General features: G+C 57.0%; 1 protein-coding gene across 1 annotated transcript; it reads right to left on the bottom strand.

Moving 5' to 3' along the window:
• Positions 1 to 14,798: 14,798 nt before the first annotated feature.
• Positions 14,799 to 17,754, bottom strand: LOC135874861 (riboflavin transporter 2-like). The gene is made up of 3 exons (XM_065399804.1): positions 16,760 to 17,754; positions 15,216 to 15,339; positions 14,799 to 15,011 (listed from the first exon to the last, which is right to left on the bottom strand). The coding sequence occupies exons 1-3, from the start codon at positions 17,743 to 17,745 to the stop codon at positions 14,799 to 14,801; spliced, it is 1,323 nt and encodes a 440-aa protein (XP_065255876.1). The 5' UTR covers positions 17,746 to 17,754.
• Positions 17,755 to 18,159: the final 405 nt, after the last annotated feature.

The raw sequence follows: 18,159 nt of genomic DNA, 5'->3' as shown, positions 1-18,159 counted from the left end.
AACAGTTATTGTCATCAATAAATTCATCAATTGACTGCGGATCCCCCATTACCTTTCCCTCCTGACTTCTAGTCACTACTGCAGCTATATCATACTGCCGTGCTATACCATCTACTTTATTATTCCAAAGAGCCTCTGGAGTGTTCTGTCTGCTATGTGCCTTTACATGCCTGACCTTTAAACAGCCAGGATGTTGTGTTACCCATTGGTAAATCCATTTCCACTCCTCTACATATGAAATGCTTTTCCCATCTGCTGCCTTCCACCCATTTCTTTTCCAGTTATGCATCCAGTATTGTATTCCCTTGACACAGAAATCACTGTCTGCATAGATAAACACAGGTCTGGGGTTGTTCTGATATTGCTGTAGTACCCGATATATGGCATGGAGTTCAGCATGCTGGGCTGACCCATGATCCAAATAGCCCTGTAGTATTTCCTCTTCTAAGTTAATTGCTGCATATTTAATTTTCCTTATGCCTTTAAGCACCATTGAGCTCCCATCTGTGAACCACACGTGTCCCTCTATCCCAATGGTATCTAGCTCCTCCAAGGGGGGTGCCTGTATCAGGGCTATTCTTTGCTCTAATGTAACGTCGGGGCAGTCATGTTTATTTCCTTTTTCAATCAGAGCGTGAGTCAATAGGTCAGGTTTAGACACGGTCTCGGTGGTGACTCCTCTGTTTATCAGTGTGAGGGTCCACTGAGCCATGCGGGTGTTTGAGACCTTGCCCCCAACCAGTTTCCCAGACAGAATGTACTTTAAAGGGGTGTGGGTACTTTGGATTGTTAGGGGAGCCGTTCCAGTTAGGGGTTCAAAAGACTGGACTGCCCACACCGCTGCCAAACATTCCCTCTCACAGGGATCAAAATTCATTTCTGGCCCCTGTAACTTCCTAGATTCGTAAGCTACCGGGACCAGTTTATCTTCTTCATTTTTTTGGAGGAGAGTAGCTGCTAATGCCAGGTCGTTAGCCGCGAGTCGGATTATAAACGGCTGGGACTCATCTGGGAATCGCAGAGCAGGGGCTGTCAGGGCTTTTTGTTTAAGCACCCTTAGAGCCTCCTCTTGCTCTGACCCCCACTCCCATTTTACCTTTTTCTTAAGCAGTTTCCACAAGGGCAGTGTAATCTCAGCATATTTATAAATATGAGGTCTTAGAAAATTAAACCCTCCCAACAGGACCCGTAGGGAATGTTGGTCGGTAGGAGCCGGCATTTCTATTAGGGCTCTTACTTTTCGTTGATCTACCTGCCTCCCTTCCTTTCCTATAACAATGCCTAGATAAGTCACTTGAGACTGGACCAACTGGGCTTTTTCTAAGCTAACTTTAAAACCAGTCTCTTGAATTAGAGCCAAAACATTTTCAGTTAATCGTTGTACCTGTGCCTCAGTTTCCCCAAAAATTAAAATATCATCTACGTAGGAAAACACAAAGGACCGATCTTGTGGGCTAAGGTGATCCAGCATGTCTATGACATGTTTGTGAGCTATAGCTGGGCTATTGTGAAATCCTTGGGGTAGACGCTGGAATGCCCATTGCTGCCCATTGACCGTGAAGGCAAATCTATCCTGTGAGTCTGGGTGCAATGGGATAGCAAAGAAGCAATTAGCCAAATCAATGACTGAGAAATACTTTGAAGTAGCCTGAACCTTTTGAATTACCTGGGTCATATCGGCTACTATAGGGGCCATAGGGATTGTGCCTTTGTTAACACGCCTATAGTCAATAGTTAAACGCCAAGATTTGCCGTCTGCCTTGAGGACTGGCCAGACAGGAGAGTTAAAAGGGGAGTTAGTTTTTCGAATGACCCCCTGCTGTTCTAAGTCCCGGACTGTTTGCTGTAACTGTGTTTCAGCCTCCTTGGGATAGGGGTATTGTTTTTGAGGGGGTACCAAATCCCCAATGATTTTTACACAAGCCTGTATTTTCCCACAGTCCGTTTTCTTTTGAGTCCAGACAGTGGGGAATTTTGAGCGCCACACCTCAGCTTGCTGAGTTATTGTGGTGGTGGCTACTGGTCCCCCTTTGGTTAGAGGGGTCCTCTGTTTCACTTTTCCCTTATGGGGAGGGGGCATGTCCAGTTTCCATAAAGTGCCCCGTGGTAAATCAATCACTATGCAATTTTTAAATAGCCAGTTTGTGCCAAGAATCATATCATTTGTCATGTCTGGGGTCTGGATCAGATCTCCGTGGGTTCTAAACCCTTGCACGGAGAAAGGCACTTCTGCCCACTCCCATCCTGTACTGGGCTTCCCTTGAAAGGACTGCAGTGTGACTTGTTTGATTCTAGTGCCGGCTGGTGGCTGAGTTCTAATTAGCGAGACTGCAGCTCCTGTGTCAATTAAAGCCAATGTAGGAGCACATGTGCCCTGCTGGATATAAATACATGGTCGACCTTCAGGGTCCCATGCAATTTTACTGATGAACCTCCAACGTGGTGCTCCTACATATGGAGGAGGTTCAATATCCAGAGGGTCTCCCTATACCGTATCTCCTGGGAATGGGAGGGGGTCTGTAAATACAGAAGGAGTAGGGGGAGGGAGAGGAGCTGTCGGTGTTAGTATGCTCGCTACTCTCCCCTCCTTAGAAAGCATCTGAAGTTTAAAAGCTTCTGCCAATAAGTTCTGTGTGGGTGCCCCGTCCCACTTGTCTCTATCTGCCCCGTATTGCATTAACACCTTCCAGGCCATGCGGCGAGCGTCTCTTTCAGTTAACTCTTCCTTGCCTGGAGCTGGGGTGTTTGTTTTAAATTTCTGGAGGTCTGGGTACAAATTATCCCTTTGTCTTCCTCCATAATACCCTCTACCCCGAGATCTACCTCTAGTGTGTGTTCCCCGTGCCCCAGTTATGCCTTTATTGCCGCTTTCATTAGAATAAGTAACTGAGGGCTCTAATGCTGCAACATACGCCACTCGTTCCTTTTTTATGGTAGGGGCAGGACCGGAATATGTAAGTATTTGCCGGACCATTTCTCTTAGTTCCCGTAATGTGGCAGGCTGGCCGGGTTGCCACACTCCCAGTCTCATTGCATAAAACGGTTGTAAGGAGGCAGCACATTCTCTTAAAGAATCTACACTGAAAGGCACCAGGTCCAGTTTAGTGGCCGTATCACGTGTAACTAAGCCAGCCATCATCTGCATGAGACCCCATCGGGTTAAAAACGTTTCGGGGTCCTCATCAGTTTCCTGTGAAATCACAATGGCTTGGGCCACGAAATTACGCCTGCCCATTAGTTCTGCAAATTTTGTCAGAACATCCATTAGGTGGTAATCCTCACCAATCCTGAACCTGTCTAGAAGCCCCCGCATATCTGGGGCTGCACAAATGCTCATTAAGCGGTGCAGCTCTTGTGAGTTGAGATCCTCCCTCTCTCCCAGTAGAAGAGCATTCACACTCCATCTAGAGAAATTTTCCCGTTTTAAAATCCCCAGCCACTTTGCCATGGCCTGGAGATCGGAGGCAGAAACAGGCACTGTGGTTACTGTTTCGCTCCCACCATCCTCCCTCGTGGTGGTGACTGTTCTCTTCGTTATTGTTGAAATGGCATTTTGGCTCTCGGAGGGGGAATCTACCCAAATATCCCCTTCCCAATCTCCAGAGGGGTCTAAAAAGTCTGCCCCACCTGGGGTTTCAAATATCCCTTCTCCTGAAGTTACTGCTGCAACTTGTCTGTTTGCAAATCCCACTTTTTGTTTTAGTTGGTTGATAAGTAATTTACAGTGGCTATGGTCAATAGGGGCTTTCCCCTGTTCTAAAGTTAACTTTTTGACCATTCCCTGTAATACCTGATTTTCTTTTTCAATTCTTTCCTTCTCTTTGGTATGCTCCTGTAAGATTTGAGAGTGTTGTTTTAACTCTCTGTACCCATCCTTAAGGGAGTCTAGCTGGGTTTGGCTGCTAATGGACAAACATTTCCACTTCTCTGCTTCTGCAGCAGAGGTTTGTAAATCTTGCTGCAGTTTCTCCTTTTCATTTTCACATTCAGCCAATCGAAGGAATACCTCATTACAGGTCTTCCATAGAAGCCAAACTGCAGCTGCTTCTTTTTTTATTGGGGTTAAAGGTTTATATATTAACATATATTGAGCCAATTTATCTTCTAGGTCCGAAATCGTATGGACATCAGCTAACACTTGATCAGACCAAGGGCTGTGTCCAAATTTTTGCAAAATTCGTTCAAAAGGGGTAACATTTTTTACAAACGCCAATTTTTCAGTCCCCTCTCTGGGAGCCTTCTTAAAAGACTGCTTAACTTTAAACATTTTCTGGTATACCCAACCTCCTATTGGGATTACAACAGCAATGCTTATCCTTTTTATTAATACCTCTTAGTATACCCAACCTCCTATTGGGATTACAACAGCAATGCTTATCCTCTTCGCCTGGAGCAAGAAATTTAATTCTTCTCCCTTCTTTTCTACTGCCGGCACTCTACGACCGGGGGAGCGAGAAAGCTACTTCTCCTCCTCTCTATACCTGGCCTCCTACCACCGGGGGTGTGCACACCTTAATGATCGATCACTTTTCAATACTTTTCAATACTCAATATCAAAGTTTGTTTCTTTACTCAATAAATGCTCGTGGTACCTTTCCCCCTTTCGCAATTCTCCACCAAAATGTTGTACTCAAAGTACTATACAGGATCTTTTCAGGGGGATTAAGGCAAAACGCCACATTTATTAGTAATACAGGTATTAATTAATACTCTACAATATGCATATGAGATATATATCACAGTCATGCATTCACACACACACATATAAACACACTCCGTCTTGCTGTTGTTACCAACTAGTTGCTCCCCTTAACTGCACTGGCCAGGTGAGTTAGATGGGGGAGGGGTGGAGCCGGGCTTCTGCCGATCCGGATCGATGCTCCGATGGTGACAAGACGAGACCCGGGGTCCTCCTGCAAGACACCTCATATTTATAGCAGCTTCCCTCTTATGCAAATCTAGACCAGATTCAAAATCTGGGTCTGTGTCCATTGGTCTGTGTCCGTTGGTCTTTGTGCTGCTTTTCTCTGGGTGTTGTCCCAATGCTGCTCAAAGAGGGTGTTTTCTACAGAAGGTGCTTGCTTCTAATCCCTGAGGCCGTCAATATGTCTGCTCTTCTTTGTGGGGCCCACTTGACAAGTTGTATTGTCCTTTGCTCTGGCTCTCATTCCCTCTGCAACTGTTGTAGCTGTCTGGAGGTGGGTGTCTTCCAAGCCTCACTCATTCACACCTCATTCAGTCAATAGGGCAATTGATTACAGAGTGGAGGGAAGATCTTATTCTACTTCTAGCAAAAAGGCTTTTACTTTAACTATACTATCCTTAGGGGCTATAACATTTGATACAAAGTTTTCTACCAATTTTCTATATAGGGATCTAATACAAAGTTGTATGAAAATAGAGAGGCACAATGCCAAGTCATATGAAATACAAAATAACATCATGCAAGATGCAATGTCATAAAGATACTTAATACAAAATGTCATAAAGAAAGATACTTAATACAAAATAACACAATGCAACATCATAAAGATTTATAGAGATAGTTAATACAGAGATTTCTCTACACCCCGTGGTGTCATTTCACCCCAGCAAAGGAGCTTTCCGTATGCCCCAGTCAGTCACCTGAGCAGTGGCCAATGCCTCAGGTTTTGGGGAGTCTCTGGGGCTCTGTGCCCAGTGGGGGGGTCTCTGCCCCACAGAGGGCAGGAATGGGTCTGACCTGTGGGACTTAGGACGGGAATGCTGTGGGGCCTGTTGTGGTGACAGGTTCCATGTCCCATTGGCCCTGCCCCGAGCCATTCCTGCCTTGGGGGTGAAGGTCTCATGCCAAGGACACCCCCCTCCCCAGCACTGCAGGGCCCGCCTGGGCTGGAGGTGGATCCGGCAGGTGGGCGATGGTCCTGCAGCCGAGCTGCACTCTAGTCGCTCTCCCCCTTGCCTGGCTGCCCCTCGCCCCTGCACAGGAGGGGGCGTGCTTGTGGCTGGAGATGGTTGACGGGGCTGCTTTGTGTTTCTCTAGGGTCTCCCACGCTGAGCGGCTGAACCGCTCTCCGCTCCTGCCCCACCTGGCGGGCCCCCGCAGGCTCCCCCTCCCTCATATGTCATCCCCCCTCCCAGGGCCGGCTCCAGCTTTTCAGCCGCCCCAAGTGGCAAAAAAAAACCAAAGGCCGAGCGGCGGCACTTCAGCGGCAGCTCACTCGCGCCGCTTCTTCTGCGGCGCTTCGGCAGCGGATCCTCCCTCTCAATTCAGCAGCAGCTCAAAGAGGAAGAGAGAGAATGAGGGACCCTCCGCTGAAGACCCGGACGTGCCGCCCCGATACCGGACGGAGGGCTGCCCCTTTGAATTGGCCGCCCCAAGCACCTGCTTCCTACGCTGGTGCCTGGAGCCGGCCCTGCCCCCTCCCCCACCTCTGGCTGAAGACACTGACCGCGCCCTGCGGACGTGGGCAGGTCCCTGTTACCTGCATACCCTAGGGCACCCCACCTTTACCCTTCCGTGGGCTCAAGGCGTAACCTGGTTCATTTAGGCCCCACCCCCCTGTTACCCAGTTCCTAGGGCTCAGGGCGTAATCTTCTGTGGGTTTTGTGGGGCTTTTCCCCAGTGATAGCGCCTCACACAGCAATAGCCTTCACCTCTAGTTATTCACAGTTACCAAACCCGATGAGCACACAGTGCTCACCGCTTGCCAGGAGACACAGGAACTTTCCCTGCTGGCCAGGCAGGCTCAGGTCACCCGGGGACTCCAGTCTCTGCCCGGTGTCATGGGCAGGGTGCTGAGGTCTGGCAGCTCTGATCCTGGGCTAGGTCCTGCGGTTGGTTCCCAAAGAACTTCCTTTTGGATCCCGGTTTATACAGTGAAACCAGAGTCCTGCTTAGCTGTGCCGTAACCAGTCATTTAAAAGCACAACACAATATTTCTCACCAGTCCTACCCCCTTCAGACCCCACCACCTCAGCTGATTTTCACCTTGCAAGATTAGCCACGCAACAGGCAGAACCAGCCAGCCCCCACAGCTAACCACTGGAGAAGTGGGGCCCGAAGAGGCAAAACAATAGAAGTGGAGGTTTGGCAATCACAACTGGGGAGCCGGGGTTCCTTGCCAGACAAGGTTTTCTGTAACCATCTTCAGAGCTGGTTCTCTCTCTGGCGGCGCCGGCGGTGCGTGCTGCTTGGACACCGCTTTCATGTACGTTAGAGGGAATGTGAGGATGTGGCTTCCTGCTTCTTAGCTCCTGGCTGCTGCTACTTAGGGAAAAGGCCTCCGACCTCCCAGCCCCCAGACATGCGTGGGTGAGAGCGGGAGGCGAGGCGGATTCTTGGGCTCTGGGTGCCACCTGCTCCCTGGGCGCCACGCAAAGGCGTAGCTGGGGGGGGAGCAGGGGGAGCGCCCGCTCCCCCTGAGCACATTCCCCCAAAGTGGCGCCTTTTTAACTCACGCACAGAAAAAGGTGCCACCTTCTTTGGCGCTTTTACTGACGGGGCGGCGCTCCGGGTCCTCAGCAGCAGGCCCTTCACTCGCTCCGGGTGACTTCGGCGGCACTGAAGGACCCGCTGCCAAAGCCCCGCGGAGCGAGTGAAGGTCCCGCCGCCGAGGTGCCGCCGAAGACCCGGGTGAGTACAAGCACCACAGTGGGTGGTGCCTTTTTTTCTGATCGCTCCCCTTGTTCCCACCACCTGGCTACGCCCCGCCCCACAGGACCCCCTCACCTGCTGCCAGGCCACGTCTGGGCCGCTTACGTCTGCCCCTTAGATCCCTGTAGGGGAAGGGGAGCCGGGTCTCTTCAGGCAGAGTCGCCCCCAAAGCCTTCGCACTGGCTTCCCTCGCTTCCTGTGACACACTGTACCTCCGAATGACAGCCTGTGACCCCACATTCATCACGCCCATGGGGCTGTGCTAGGCCATACAAAGCATGCCATGAAAAGTCCTAAACTGCTGAAACCCGCACGTCTGCTCCCAATGGGTATATGTCTGAAGTGATGAGATCGTGCTGGAGGAGTGTTACTAAAACATGCTGTACGTTTCCTAGTGGCATGCAAAGGATCCCTGCCCAGGTGGGTGTTGGCCAATGACCACCTGCTAATCAACTGTGTGACTCAACTAAGCAAGCACCACACAATGGGAACTGATCAGTCACTGTGACTCGGGGCCCACCAGGACATGCCTGGGCTAGCGTCTGCCAGGCACACGAGCCAAGGGTATAAAATAAGGAACAGTTGCAGCGTAAGGGGCCTTTCTCCTCCCCCACCTACACTGGAAACAACCGGGATGCCGAGAAGATGAAGATCATTGGAGGACACTGGTTCAGACGTCAGGAGGGAAGTCTGTGTATTAAGGACTGTAACCCGCAGTGGGGTGAGGACATTGCTTGATTCAAATCCTCTTTAGTTTATAGAATTTACACTGGGCCCTTATTTTCTTTTCTTTGGTAACCATCTCTGTCCTGTTCTGCCTATCACTTATAACCACTTAAAATCGATCTTTCTGGAGTTAATAAACGTGTTTTATATTTTAACTAAAACTGTTTATTTTGCTTGAAATGCTGGGCAAACTTCTGCTTAGTATGCAGAAGCTGGTGCATGTCCTCTCCCCATTGAGGGAGGGGCGGCCTGGGTTATAAACCGACACTGGTCAGGCTTGTGATCAGGGCAGGATGGTACAGCTCTGGGGTCTCTCTGCTGTTAGCCCAGGAGTGGCTGGGAGAAGCAGTCATGTAACTCAGCTGCGTGTGTCCCCGCCTGTGGATGGCTGGGTGAGTGCAGGACCTGGAGGGGTTTGCAGCTTGCCACAGCCTCGCTCTGTGAGAGGGTGCCCCGGCTGGTAAGCCAGAGGGGGCAGTGGCACCACAGTGCCAGGTTGCAGCACCCCAGGGAACCCCCTTTGAATCACGCCCCTCCCCCAGCCAGAACATTGGCCTCGGGGAGCTTGTTTGGGGACTGTGACGAAGTGGGACTGTTCTTAATGTTTCCTCTGAATACTGTGTGGGTGCCTCAGTTTCCCCTATGCATTTCTTAAGTCTCTAGGTGGTGGGGAAAGGCCAGTGTGCATAAATCACTGACACTCTGTCTCCCTGGCAACAAATGGCTGGGCCCCTTCCCCCCCTGCAAGGAAATAGCTAAAGGTGAACAAAGAGATCAGGTGACCTCCTGGCTCAGGAAAGAGACAAAGCCAAGAGAAGGAGGGGCTGGAGGGGGTTTGGGAGTTGGAGCTACCTGGGGACTAGGAGTGAGGGCAGACGTGGGTGTCTGGCTCTCTGAACCCCATAATGGACCCGGCCGAGGGGTCCCGTTCGCTGCTGTACCTACAAGCTCTGTTTTAGACGTGTTCCTGTCATCTAATAAACCTCTGTTTTAGTGGCTGGCTGAGAGTCACGTCTGACTGCGAAGTGGGGGGTGCAGAACCCTTTGGCTTCCCCAGGACCCCGCCTGGGCGGACTCGCTGTGGGAAGCGCACGGAGGGGCATATGCTGAATGCTCCCAGGAAAGACCCAGGAGGTGAAGCCGTGTGAGCTTCTTGCCCTGAAGACAGACTGCTCCATGGGAGAGGAGGCTCCCCAAAGTCCTGACTGGCTTTGTGGGGAGCAGTTCCAGAGCATCGCCCAGGGACTCCGTGACAACTGGTGGCAGGGGTGGGATGTATGGCACCCCGTGAATGGTGCTTCTTGCAGTAAGTGACTGGGGAGCAGTAAAACAGAGGGGGGATGGTTTCAGGGGGTGATTAACCCCTAGGAGTGTGTGACCAGCGAGAAGGACTGTTGGAGTAACGGGGTCCCCCTGGGGATTGCAGCGAGCAGTCTCAGGGGCGGAGGAGCTTGCCGCTCGACCCTGGGAGAGAGAAGGACATTTGCAGTAACAGGGTTCCCCTGGGGATTGCAGCGAGCGGTCCCAGGGGCAGAGGAGTCTGAAGCTCGACCCTGGCAAAGAGGTGGTGACCACGAGAAGGGCTGGCACACTAGGGGTCTTCCTGGAAACCGTGGGGGAGCTGAGAGCACACAGGCCTGTGAGTCCAAAGCAACTTGGGAACAGTGAAGTGATGGCCTATCACCATCTCCTCAAGAAGGACACTGTAATCCTGTGCAAAAAGAGAGGGTTACGCATTGGGAAGTTCACCAAGGCCCAGTTAATCGTGCAGCTGGAGGACGAGGACCGCTCTAAGGAGCAGACTCCTGACCCAGATGGGGCTACAAGAGGATCTGGGAGCAGCTGGAGCAGTAGCCAGGCATCCCCGAGAGTCTGGTCCCCAACCAGACGGGGGTCTTCACGATCGGGTTCCCCATCAGGGGATCGGAGACGGATGGGATTGGAGCTGAGTCCGAGAGAGCGAGAGGACTGTGAGAGACAGCGAGAGCCCGAGGAAAAGCTGCAGGAGAAGCAGCGGCAGCATGGACTGGCGCTGGTGGAGCGGAGAGGCATAGGGGGCTTCCCAGGGGTGAGTGGGGATAGACCCCGGGCTGCCAGTTCCGCAAGGAACCTCGACACTAAATTGCTGCCCCTGGTTAAGGAGGGGGGGGATGTGGATGCCCACCACACGGCCTTCAAGCAGGCTGGCGATTTGAACCAGGGGGACCCTGCGGAAAAGCCCCGGTATCTAGCCCCCTTGCTGGGTCCCAAGGCCATAAATGCTGGCAGCCAGATGGGTGGGGTGGTGGACAGGCTCCCTCTCCTGGCCCCGGCCTATATGTCTGCGTGGAGTCTCCTGGGCTCAGGCCCCTCGGACCCCCAGTGGGAGCAGAAGGTGGGGGTCAATGGGGAGACATGCCTGGGGTGGCGAGACCCTGGGACAGAGAGAACTGTTGTCGGGCCCCGGGTGGTGCAGCCGCAGATGCTGAGGGGCTGGGTGACCTGGGTGAAGGTCCCCGGGATGAAGGCCCTAACCCTGCCTACGGCCCGGATCCCTGTGCAGACCCAGGAGGGGTCGGGCTGGCTGGTCGTTGGGGTTCTCCAGGATATCGGCTGTGAGGTCCTGTTGGGGGGTGACTGTGTCTCTTTGGGACAGGATCCAGGCCCTGCCCCTGTAACGGCCGAGGATTTGAATTTGAATCCAGGGAACCAATTGGCTAAGAGGGAAATGGTCAGTGAAAATGCAAATGACCTGGCTGGCAGGAGCGAGGGGCTGCTGGGCTCAGGATACCTGCCTACCTGTAACCAGACCCCTGGGGCTGAGTGGGACAGAGAGATGCTCCCCACCCCCCTGCACACCGGAGAGAGGGCTCACGCTGGCTCTGATGCTGTGACCAGAGCAGAGAGCTCGCTGCCTGCCCCCACTGGGACAGCAAGGACAGTGCTGGGCATGGTGGGAGCTGAGACCCCAGCTGAGTGGGGGGACACACAGGCAGGGCAGGTCGGCTGCCAACCAGGTTTGCCTGGTCCAGACGTGCTGCTGGGAAGTGATTACACAGCAGGGAGGGAGCTACCAGGGACAGGGCTCAGGGGGGCTGTGACCCCAGGCCCAGCCAGCGAGAGGGTACAGGTCCCACTCCCTCCCCCAGCAGCTGAATTCCAGACCGAGCTGCAGAAGGAGCCCTCCTTGGAGAAGCTGAGGGAACTTGCTGGCCACAGCGCTGCAAACCCCTTTGGGGAAGGCTGCAGGGACACAGTCCTGTGGGAGAAGGGATTCCTGTACCAGGAATGGGCTCCCCAAGGGGAAGTAGAACTGTGGGGAATCGGGAGGCAGCTGGTGGTGCCCCAGGAATCCACAGGGTTCTTCCCGTTCGAGCTGCTGTATGGGAGGAGAAGGGGGAAGACCCCTGGTGGATCTCTTCCCTGAGGTGGGAGCCAATCTCCCCATCAGGTGTTCCCCGTTCAGAGTCACTGGGAAAGTAGCCCAGAACCTGGAGAGAGAGGTCAAGGACATGCTGGCTTTAGATGTGATCCAGCCGTTCAACAGCCCATGGGCCTCACCCGTGGGGCTGGTCCCCAAGGGAGACAGGATGATCTGGTTTTGTGGGGACTATTGGAAGCTTAAAGTCATCACAGTGTCCGATGCCCACCCCACGCCTAGGCCTGGGGAGATTCTAGACAAGCTGAGGGGGATAGAGGACTTGGCCCTGGCGTACATCGATGACATGTGTGTCTTTAGCCAGATCTGGGAGGAACAGGTGTCCCAGGTGAAGAGGGGGCTGGGCTGCCTCAAGGAGGCAGGACTGACGGTAAAAGCTGAAAAGTGCAAGGTGGAGATGATCAGAGATTGGCCCATTCCCCAGACCAAGAAACAAGTCCAGGCCTTTATCAGGATGGCGGGGTGCTACCAGAGGTTTGTACCCCACGTTAGATCCCTAGTTGCCCCATCCCTGAGCTATGTGAGAGGGGTAAGCCAGACGAGGTGGTCTGGACCGAGCAGGGCCAGAGGGCTCTCTGTATACTGAAGGAGGCTCTAATCCAGGGCCCAGTAAATCTGGTAAACCCAGACTTTGCCAAGCCTTTTGCAGTGTTCACCAACGCCTCAGACGCAGGGCTGGGCACGGTGCTGATGCAAGCCGATGCTAAGGGCGGGAGACACCCCACCGGGTACCTGAGCAAGAAACGGCTGCCCTGGGAGCAGAACTATGCGGCCTCAGAGAAGAAATGCCTGGCCATGGTGCAGGCCCTTAGAAAGCTGCAGCTGTATTGTTTTGGGCGGCGTCACATGCAAGGGGCTGATGCCGAGCTGCTGGAGACAGACACACCTGTTCAGAGGGTGGCAAAGGTCAAGATGGGGGCTCTTAACCGAGAGAGCTCGAATTGCAGCCCTCCAAACTGGAGCGCTGGGAAAAGACCCAATCTCAGTTTAGACTCCAGGGGTATTGGGGTGGCAAAAGGGTACAGGCCGCATAAACCTTCCCACATGCAGCCTGCAAGCGCCATCAAGCACAACATACCCACGGGAGGGCCTGAAACTGGAATGTCCTGGTGTAACTCCCACCAAGGAATGGGAGAGATGATGGGGCATCCATGAGAACGGTTGGTGGGTTCAAACTTCCCCAGGTCACTGGCTAAAGTGACCTCGCTCAGTTCAGTCTCGAAGGGGGGAGAGATGTGACGAAGTGGGACTGTTCTTAATGTTTCCTCTGAATACTGTGTGGGTGCCTCAGTTTCCCCTATGCATTTCTTAAGTCTCTAGGTGGTGGGAAAAGGCCAGTGTGCATAAATCACTGACACTCTGTCTCCCTGGCAACAAATGGCCAGGGCCCCTTCCCCCGCTGCAAGGAAATAGCTAAAGGTGAACAAAGAGATCAGGTGACCTCCTGGCTCAGGAAAGAGACAAAGCCAAGAGAAGGAGGGGCTGGAGGGGGTTTGGGAGTTGGAGCTACCTGGGGACTAGGAGTGAGGGCAGACGTGGGTGTCTGGCTCTCTGAACCCCATAATGGACCCGGCCGAGGGGTCCCGTTCGCTGCTGTACCTACAAGCTCTGTTTTAGACCGTGTTCCTGTCATCTAATAAACCTCTGTTTTACTGGCTGGCTGAGAGTCACGTCTGACTGCGAAGTGGGGGTGCAGGACCCTCTGGCTTCCCCAGGACCCCGCCTGGGCGGACTCGCTGTGGGAAGCGCACGGAGGGGCATATGCTGAATGCTCCCAGGAGAGACCCAGGAGGTGAAGCCGTGTGAGCTTCTTGCCCTGAAGACAGTCTGCTCCGAGGGAGAGGAGGCTCCCCAAAGTCCTGACTGGCTTTGTGGGGAGCAGTTCCAGAGCATCGCCTGGGGACTCCGTGACAACGACCTGTGGCTGGACTGCAGGCAAGACACAGAATGGGAGCCAAACCTCCACCCAGGGATTAATGCACCTCCCAGGGCCACACCTGGGGGCTGTTGGGGTCCCCCACCCCACCCCTTTCTCCTACCAGGGAATGTTTCATGCACATGTAGGCAGCAGGATTAGAACGGGGGCCCTTCGGGTTCACGGCACAGACTTGTGCTGTTTGAGCTAGAGGAGTCACTCTGGTCACGTACTGCGGCGGCAGCAGTAGGCTCTTATCCTCTGTGGCCCAGCCGCTAGAGGGGACAAACACCATGACCAATGGGTTTCATACACATCACTCCTGGTGACCTTTAGTCTAAGCAGGGAGGCCGTGCCACACTGTCCCCCCACTGGCCATTCAGGACAGGCTGAGCGAGGACAGCTGGCCGGGGAGCAGCGTCCAGCCCACCCTGGCTCTGATGTTTCACACCCCCGGGGGGGGAGGGGGAGTTGTTCCCTGGAGCAGCTTTTACCGAGCGCAGCCCAGGTGATGGGGATCTCTGAAGGCACTGGGCTGCTCCTGTCAGCCTGCACAGCAGCGGGTGGCAGGACGCCTGGGTTCTATTCCCATCTCAGCCACTGACTTGCTGGGTGACCTTGGGCAAGTCCCTTCCCCTCCCAGTGCCTCAGTTTCCCCATGTGTAAAATGGGCATAATCCTGATCTACCAGGGGGTTACTGGAGAGGTTCTTGCTCAGTGCTTAGAATTGTCCCCAGGGGCCAGGATGCCGGGGTGGTGGGCACAGTGTAATAACCTGAGGGGAACAAACACATCTGTGGCCTTCTAGGCCATGCGAGTTAGCTCTGCACTGCACACTGGCCACTCCCTGCATCACAGTGACAGCAAGTACAAAGGTCAAAACCTCCAGCTCCTCGGCCCAGGCGCACCTACTCGAGCTAAGGGAGAATCCCCGGTAGCTGACAGCAGTACAGGGCTGATGATGCTGGCTGGCGCAGTTCTGATTTCATCCAGCAGAGGGCGGCGGTGCTGGGCCAGTGGGACTAGTGGTCCAAGGGCTGAGCTGGGAGCCCCGGGGAAGCCCGGAGTCCCCCAGGCTGGAGGCCGCGGTGGGTCTGCGCGGCTCAGCTGGGGCAGCGGGTGGTGCAGGGGTCTCCGGAGCGGAAGAGGCTGTAGACGCTGACCAGTGGGAACATGGTGAGGGCCCCCAGCATGGAGCCCAGCTGCACCACGGCCCCGCACCACACCAGGGCACTGTGCCCCTCGTCCCGCAGGATCATGCCGATCATCAGCTTCACGTAGGACAGCGAGCCCACGAAGAGAACCCAGCACAGCACCTGGGCAGGGGAGAGCGCGGCACGTCAGGCAGCCCCAGCCCTGGCCTCCCACCGCGGCCCCTACAGAGGGCAGCAAGCAGGGACCTCACCCAGGGCCTGGGGAGGGGGGGGCGGAGGCAGTGGGACGCCAGGGACCCGGGCGGAGTCGGGCATCCCTTGGCCGAAGGGCAGAGGGCCGGGGCCCGGGGCTTGCGCTTGACTTACGATGAGCGTCACCCCGGCGTAGCTGTGCAGCAGGGGCGGGCACGGGCTGAGCGCCGCCATGGCCATGATGTAGCAGCCGAACGCGGAGCCCGCCGCAGCCAGGAGCCCGAGCGTCAGCAAACACCTGGGGCAAAGCACCGGATGGTGAAGGGAGACGAGGCATTTAGCCCCAGTGACCCCAGCTCCTGCCCCCCCCCCCCCGTGATACCCGCCTGCCCCAGCTCCCCCAGGCCCTGACCCCCGGCTCCCCCAGCCTGCCCCAGACCCCCACGCCCTGACCCCCCACGATACCCACCTGCCTCAGCTCCCCCAGACCCCCAGGCCCTGAGCCCCAGCTCCTCCAGCCTGCCCCAGCTCCCCCAGACCCCCAGGCCCTGAGCCCCAGCTCCCCCAGGCCCTGACCCCCAGCTCCTCCAGCCTGCCCCAGACCCCCAGGCCCTGAGCCCCGGCTCCTCTAGCCTGCCCCAGACCCCCACGCCCTGACCCCCAGCTCCCCCAGCCTGCCCCAGACCCCCAGGCCCTGAGCCCCGGCTCCTCCAGCCTGCCCCAGACCCCCACGCCCTGACCCCCCACGATACCCACCTGCCTCAGCTCCCCCAGGCCCCATGATATCCACCTGCCCCAGCTCCTCCAGCCTGCCTCAACCCCCACGCCCTGACCCCCCACGATACCCACCTGCCTCAGCTCCCCCAGACCCCCAGGCCCTGACCCCCAGCTCCTCCAGCCTGCCCCCACGCCCTGACCCCCAGCTCCCCCAGCCTACCCCAGACCCCCACGCCCTGACCCCCAGCTCCTCCAGCCTGCCCCCACGCCCTGACCCCCAGCTCCCCCAGCCTACCCCAGACCCCCACGCCCTGACCCCCAGCTCCTCCAGCCTGCCCCCACGCCCTGACCCCCAGCTCCCCCAGCCTACCCCAGCTCCCCCAGGCCCTGACCCCCAGCTCCTCCAGCCTGCCCCCACGCCCTGACCCCCAGCTCCCCCAGCCTACCCCAGACCCCCACGCCCTGACCCCCAGTGACCCCAGCCTGCCCCAGACCCCCACGCCCTGACCCCCCATGATATCCACCTGCCCCAGCTCCTCCAGCCTGCCTCAACCCCCACGCCCTGACCCCCAGCTCCCTCAGTCTGCCCCAGCCTCCCACGCCCTGACCCCCAGTGACCCCAGCCCCTAACCCCAGCCCCCCAGGCCCTGCCCCCCCGTGATACCTGCCTGCCCCAGCTCCCCCAGCCTGCTCCCACCCCCATGCCCTGACCCCCCAGTGACCCCAGCCCCTACCCCCCAGCCCCCCCGTGATACCCGCCTGTCCCAGCTCCCCCAGAGACACCAGCCTGCCCCAACCCCCAGCCCCAGTGGTGCCAGTCTTCCCCCAGCTCCCTCGGTGACCCTGGACCATCCTGGCCCCCTCTGCAGCAGGGGCATTAAACTCAGCTCCTGCAGCTGCCCGGCCCGATGCTCCTGGTGCCATTGGAGGGCAGCTCCGTTGGCCGGAGGCCTGCCCGGGATGTGGGGCGGCCCCCAGCGCATGGCTGCCGGGATGCCCACCTGTTGGGCAGGAACATGCCGATGAAGCAGGCCAGCGGGTTGGCCATGGCGGCCAGCGTGGCTGAGAGGTGGTAGGCCGAGTTGCCGTAGGGCAGGCAGGAGTAGGACTGCACCGCGGGCAGCACGGCGTTGGTCAGCGCATTGACCCAGGCCAGGACCAGGAAGATGTAGGCCACCTGGGGCCAGGAGTACGTGCCAGTGCCGAAGTAGCTGCTGAGCCGGCGGCTCTCGGTGGGGCTGATCATGGGCCGCTCCTCCACCACGGCCTGCAGGCCCAAGCCGGCCTCCACCCGGGCCTGGGCCTGGAACCGCTCCTTGGCCCGCTCCTGCCGGGCGGCCGGGAGGTGGTTGAGCAGGACGAAGGCGGCGAGGCACAGGCCCATCATGCCGCCAAGGAAGAGGAAGAAGAGGCGAACGGAGAACCGGGCCGGCTGGTACTCCACCTGCAGCCCCGGGCCCGAGGCGTTCCCCGCCAGGCTGCCATTCACGCACCGGGCCACCCCCACCCCCTGGGCCAGGGCCACCAGGCCGGGCACCAGGCCGCTCAGCCCCTCGCCCACGAAGTAGGTGGTCAGGTACTGGGCCCGGAACCGCAGCATGAAGGGCAGGAAGGTGACGGAGGAGGTGCAGTCCACCAGGGAGAGGAAGAAGAGGAGGACGAGGAGGGCGGTGCTGCGGGCAGTGCCCCCCACCACGCTGGTCTCCTGCCAGAAGAAGGCCAGCAGGACGCAGGCCAGCGCCCCGAGGCTGACGATGGTGTAGATGGTGCCGGGCTCGCTGAGCCGCCCGGGCCGGAAGTGGTGCATGAGGGTGACGAAGAGCGGCCCCACGTTGGCGAACTGGATCAGCACCGTCAGGTAGGACGGCAGGTACCAGCCCTCCGGGACCCGGGGCACAATGAGGGGCAGCTCCACCCACATGCCGTTGATGGCCACCCACGAGCCTGTGCCCAGGAGGCAGGCGAGGACGTGAACCACCAGCACCATGGCTTCCGTTGGCGCGCCGGGCCTGAGAGCCAAACAGAGAGGGGGGCATTAAACCAGAGCGGCGGGCCCAGCACGGGGGCAGGCCGGGTTCTCCCTGGAAAGCCAGCGCAGCAGCCTGGATGTGACCCCAAAGCCGGGGTAACCCCCACCACCACCTCCTCCCATCTGTGCGCCACACCCTGCCCCCCCAAAGCCGGGGTTACCCCCACCATCACCTCCTCCCATCTGTGCGCCACGCCCTGCCCCCCCAAAGCCGGGGTAACCCCCACCATCACCTCCTCCCATCTGTGCGCCACGCCCTGCCCCCCCCCAAGCCGGGGTAACCCCCACCATCACCTCCTCCCATCTGTGCGCCACACCCTGCCGCCCCCAAAGCCGGGGTAACCCTCACCATCACCTCCTCCCATCTGTGCG

Source organism: Emys orbicularis, chromosome 2 (assembly GCF_028017835.1).
Source record: "Emys orbicularis isolate rEmyOrb1 chromosome 2, rEmyOrb1.hap1, whole genome shotgun sequence".
NCBI lineage: Eukaryota > Metazoa > Chordata > Testudines > Emydidae > Emys > Emys orbicularis.
The sequence above is the reverse complement of the archived record's forward strand: the minus strand, read 5'-3'. Positions and strand labels throughout refer to the sequence as shown.